This window comes from Cricetulus griseus, unplaced genomic scaffold, assembly GCF_003668045.3.
Source record: "Cricetulus griseus strain 17A/GY unplaced genomic scaffold, alternate assembly CriGri-PICRH-1.0 unplaced_scaffold_74, whole genome shotgun sequence".
Classification (NCBI taxonomy): Eukaryota; Metazoa; Chordata; class Mammalia; order Rodentia; family Cricetidae; genus Cricetulus; species Cricetulus griseus.
The window spans coordinates 114,272-120,045 of NW_023277415.1; the positions used below are offsets into that span (position 1 = coordinate 114,272).

The 5,774-nt window shown below is 40.4% G+C and overlaps 1 protein-coding gene and 1 non-coding gene across 2 annotated transcripts in view; one reads left to right on the plus strand and one right to left on the minus strand.

Moving 5' to 3' along the window:
* LOC118239829 (uncharacterized protein C18orf63-like) overlaps nt 1-4,699 on the plus strand; it is a 10,821-nt gene extending 6,122 nt beyond the window's left edge. The window contains exon 2 of the mRNA XM_035453922.1: nt 3,668-4,699. Within this exon, the coding sequence (XP_035309813.1) occupies nt 3,668-4,699 (1,032 nt within the window). The remainder of the gene's footprint in view (nt 1-3,667) is intronic.
* Nucleotides 2,839-2,941, minus strand: LOC113837943. Its single transcript, XR_003488561.1, has one exon. It is a non-coding gene; the product is annotated as a U6 spliceosomal RNA (small nuclear RNA).
* Nucleotides 4,700-5,774: the final 1,075 nt, after the last annotated feature.

Genomic DNA, 5,774 nt, shown 5'->3' on the forward strand with positions numbered 1-5,774 from the left:
ATTTTTAAAAATTAGATTGCTTGCCAAATCCAATCTAAGAAATTGTTGCTAAATAGACACTTACATCATACATTTGTATTGACTACTTATTGCATACATCATATTTTCAGCCCATATCTGTTCAATGAGTAGTAAATCCAGGCAATTTGCAAAGCTTTTCTTCATAATTGTACAGCTGCACTTAGCTGAAATTCTTGTCTTCACACTGCCGTTAACAATAAGGTTTTATTCTACTTATGCCTGTTATTCTATATGCCAGCTGCTTCTATGTATACTACCTCATTTAATTTTCAGTAGGGATTCTTGGGATTAAGAATTGCTTTCTCAATTGCTCAAGTGTCCTTACCAACACAAAGTCAACACATTTCTGACTTGCAGTTGAAGCCTGGTCAGACTCTTAGCACAATAATCAAGAAAATGAATTAAAATAAACCTTAGATTCCTGGCTGAGAGCTCAGGCTCTGAAGACTGGCTGTCTGGATCCAAATCCCTTGCCATTGTGTGATTTGGAGCAGACCTTTGATCTCTTTTATCTTAGTTTCCTCAGCTGAAAAGGGGGTGAGGTGACAGTGGTGGTGATGAGAGCACTTGTCCCAGATTGGGCAGTGGAAGCATTCTAGGGTGGAGTCCAGGGCACACATGTTTGTCAGAGTCAGCCCTTCGGAGCTACACAGGGGGCTCTGTGAAGGAAGCAGAGAAATTAGCAGCCAAACCATGTTCCCACAGCTAAAGCCAACCCTGTCAGGAGACCATTGCTCCTCATGGGGGACAATACCCAAGTTGCATAACACTCTTGAGCTTTCCACAAGTGTGGTGCTGCATATAGAACCAGACTTTTTATTAATTTATTAATTATTAATTTATTTATTATAATGAACATCTGATTAGTCACTCTGGTTACTTTTCAGTTTTCTTTTAAAATATTTTATCTCTCCCTACCCTGACATTCTATAACACTGCCCATTACTTCTAGTTTAGGCAAAGTGTGCCACCCTGGATTACATTATCTCCAGGTTCAGCAATCATGGTGTGTGTGTGTGTGTGTGTGTGTGTGTTGCTAAACTTTAGCATACTGTCCCCTTTTTGCCTCAACCTTCCCGGATGTTTTATGGTTAACAGGAAGGAAGACACTGTCCTGATCTTCCACACCAAATGCCTGGAAGCAACAGAAAGACTTTACCCTTCAGTGACATCCAACCACATAGCCTACATAAGTGGTAGACTTCTCAAGTTCTTCTTAACAATTGCCTTAGTACTGGGATTCTATTGGATATCTGTAAAACTTTTAGTTCATATAATTTTGTATCATTAAACAAAGTTGTATTCATATGTACAACTAGGAAATTAAAATTCTACCAAGCTACATTTTCCAACAACATCTAGATGAATAGTGAAGCATATGCTTTTTAATTGGCTCATGGCGTCACAAAGCTTCAGTTTGCTGACAATTTAAGATTATTTAAGTTCTGTGAATTATTTATTATCTCATCTGCTGTTTACATAGGCCTTTTTGCTTTTTCTATACATTTGAATAGAAACCTAAAAGTTTCCTCCCTTTTGGCTACATATGGTATTTTAAAAATTAAAACAATGAGTGAATAATATATTGACAAGAGAGGGATCAAAACAGTCTCCTGGAAACTCCTCTCACCAGATGTGCACTTCAGACAGGTGTAGAAAAGCTGGTGTGAATATAACATATCTCAGGCCCAGACACACATTTTCCTAGAATTTGTATTTGTCCTTATCCAAATCTGCCTAGAGTTTTTCTTTGTGTATCTCAGGTAATGAATACATTAAAAAAAAAACAACATGCAGTCTGTGAAACCCAAGGATCTAAAAAGCAAGTGTTCTTTACTTATCTATAATCAACTTCATTCCTAGATATGTTTCTTTCAAGGCAATGGGCAAATATTTGCTCTCCAGAGTGACTCCATCAGTTTGACAATGTATTTGGTGGAATTTCAGCTAAACATAAGAATCTTTCTCATGACAGCACCTGTGTGCTTACATAGCATGTATGAGGCAAGGACAGTGGTTTGTGGTTTGTGGGGAAGTATGTTGGTTATCTAGTACTCTTTGTAGAGAAGAGGAAACTCAGAGTAGGAATTCAAGTAGGAGCAAAGGCAAGTACTGTGGAGAAATGATACTTATTGGCTTGCTCTCCATGGCTTGCTAAGCCAGCTTTCTTATGTAACTGAGGAACACCACAGTGGGTTGGACCCTCATATATCAATGATTAATTAAGAAAATACCTCTATAAGCATGCTCATAGGCCAATCTGATGTAAGTAGTTCCTCAGGTAAGATCCCCCTATTCCCTCGTGATTCGCTTATGGCAAGTGGACAAAAAAAGCTAACTAGTGCAATTGTTCTTCTATAGAAGCTAAAGCCCAGTATGCATTTATTTCAAAACATTAGAGATACTTTCCATCAACAACTGAACAGTTAAGCAAACTGTCATGTATACATACAATGGAATAGTCAATCACAAGAAAAGAAATTCTGATATGTATATAACATATGTGAATCTTGAAAAAATAGTATGTTAGTTGAAATAAGGCCAACACTAAAAGAAAATATTGTATGATCTCATATGAAGTATCTAGAACGGGCAGGTGCATAGCAAAAGAAAATAGAGCAGAGGTTACCAGAATCCCAGTGTAAGGAGAAGTGTGAATTATTCCTCACAAAGTACAAAGTTTTATTTTTGTGTGGGATGAAGACAAGGTAGGTGACAGCTGTATCATCCAGTTCAGTGGTAAGTGTGCTAGAGGCCTCCCAGTTGTGCACCTAGAATGGTGCAATGGGAACATTTATTTCTTTTTGTTTCTCTATTCTAAATATGGAGCACTCCACAGATTTGCCTGTCACCCTTGTGCAGGGGCCATACTAAACTCAGTATTGCTACAGTTTTACTCTGTGTGCTCAGAAGTGAGCATGGTAAAACTTGATTTTATATGCAAACAGAGTTTTTAAAGGAGAGGACATGCTTGGATCACTTTCCTGTATCTAACAGTCAGTCTGACAAATATTTGCTGAGTCACTGCTAGGCACCAGAACTGTGGTAGACCTAAAAGCACAAGCAGGCTTAAGACAGGCAGCCCTGCCTGCCCTGAAGTCAAAATCTCACTTAAAGGTTCCGTGTAGATGCATCCACCCCTCTGTTAGATTATTTCAGCGAATATTTCCCAGAACTTTAGAAGAGATAAGAATAAATGAACCATAGTTCTTATACTCCACACTAAAGCACTAGACCACACGACCTTGTGCTGTTTTTAAATGACTAATAAATACCAACTAGTAATGGAGCCTTGAAAATTGAAATAAGAGGTCATTACTGGTGGAGGACCCATAGGAGATGGGACTTTAAAGAAAGGAGAGGCCACAGCAGAGAATGGTGAAAGACAGGAAGCTCGGGAAACCAGAAGCATACTTGAGCACATCTGGACTTGGTAGCTGCGTGTGATTTTTACAGTTGACTCACTTAGGGTTTCAGTGTGTGGTGAAAAATCTACACATTCCACCGAAACGCTCATTTATAGTCTCTTTTTCAATGGTCCTATGCATTTTAGTGTTACTTTGTATTCTTATCCTGATACTTTGTGTTTTCCTTCTCTTTTCACTTATAATTATTACATAAATTCCCCTAATCTCTATCCTTCCAGGAAAACAAAGTCAAAGCCCCCAATCTGACGACGAAAAAGCACTTCAGAGCTTCTCTAACTCAAGCCACTTTGCTGAACCCCACAGGGCCTCTATGTTTAGTTCCACAGCCAACAGCAGCCAACCACAAGGTGGAGCCCTTTGTCAGCCAGCAGTGCTCAGGCTTGTTTTCAGCTGGGTGCTTCCAGCCAGGTTCTCCTCGGGACAGAAAGCCCTCCTGGCCTCTCAAGGCACCACAGCTACTTGTGGGGGAGTCAAAGCTCAGCAGAGAAAATACACAAGTTCAACGCAGTCATCCTTGCTCACAAAGTCAGAGAGCCCCGGCATTTATACCAGTCTTCAGAAGGAAATCTGAGCAAGCAAACAAAGACATCTCAGCGCTTCGCAACATGGGAAGAAAACAGAGCACTGTTACAGAACCTACCCTACTGACACAGAAAACTAGAGTAACCCAGGGAGGCAAACCAAGTTTAGGTTCAGCTACTAGAAAAAGACCAGACAGTAACATTCAGGTACAGGCTAGGAATTTAAATCGGAAGAGCTTCAAACCTCCGCTAGGGAGAATCACTGATACCTATGAGCGCCAGAAGGAACATCTCTCTTCTGATGTTAAACTGACAGTGCACCTCAGTGAAAGTAGACCACTGCCTACTACTGCCATGACACAAATGTCAAGTAACAATGTAAGCTCGATAAGAAATGCTGTTGACAGCCACACCAACGGAAAAGACAATTTAACAAGCAGCTTTATAACACAGATTTTAGGGAAAAGCCATGAGTCCCTAAAACTCAAAAGCCAGCCACACATTTTTGAATCAGACTTAGGAACTGAAGACTCCCAAGTACACCAGCAACAATTGGCAAATCTAACTAGAGAAGCAGATGGAGCTGAACATGGCCTGATATCGAGCAAAGCATCCCAGAAGAACAGACGGAAGTTATGCCTCGAGTCTTCAAAATCTTCTACAAAGCATCGTTCTAATGCTGTGAATCTGAGGCAACCTGGTTCTTCTAAGAAACAGGTGAAGATCTGAGTTTTCTTCCAATCTGGAAAAATTCATAATAGGTTAGACCCTTAAATAAGAATGGAAATAACTTGCCCAAGTTGATGTAGAAATTTGGTAATTAAGAATGACCACTCTGTTCCACCTTAAAAAGGACATCTGTCGGGGCACTATCTATGGTGCACACACACCCTTAATCCCAGCACTTGGGAGGCAGAGGCAGGCAGATCTCTGTAAGTTTGAGGCCAGCCTGGTCTACAAGAGCTAGTTCCTGGATAGCCAGGGCTACACAGAGAAACCCTGTCTCAAAAAAACAACAAGTAACAACAACAAAAAAGACAGAAGGGATGACAGAGCTGGAGGATGGGCGGGGGTGGGGGGGTATGCAACAGTGTCCCTTGTACCGATGGATTCACTGTAGCTATGGTTTCCCTGCAAAAGACCTGCAGAAGATTGGGCCCACCAACATGTCATTGGATGGGAAAGGGGCTCATGAGTTCCCACCCACTCTGAGAAAATATGAGCTGTTAAGGGTGCTAGGGGGACGGTATCATTTTCTTCGGTGGTGTAGTCACTGACATGTTGGTCATGCTCCAGCAAATAATTTCCCACCATGCTCATGCAAGTAACCAAAATTAAACGCAGTTGGTCAGCAAAATAAAGACATCAGAATAGGAGAAAGACTTGTTTTAAAGGACTTTGGTAGAAGAGGGAGAAGGGCTTGGGGAGGTACTAGGAATGAAAATGACCAAAATTCACTATATACATGCAAGAAATTTTCAAAGAATTTTAAAAAGACTAACTTGCTTAAGAATCAAAACTGTTAGTAAAATGGTTAATTTGTAACAAAATGTTGTTCTTCAATTTGATACAGGCATCCAATACAATAAAACCTAAGAATTCCCTCAGCATTCCTGGGGCTGAGTACAGTGTGGAACAGAGACTGCCCACCATGTAACTGCAATGGTATGTCCTCCTTTCACTTAAATTACTTATATAGAGATGGCTACACTTAAATTAGCAAGAAAATAGGAACAGCTTACCCTGTGAATAGACAACTGTTTTCCATTGTGTAGACCCAAAGAAGAATAGCTTTCAGAAAGGG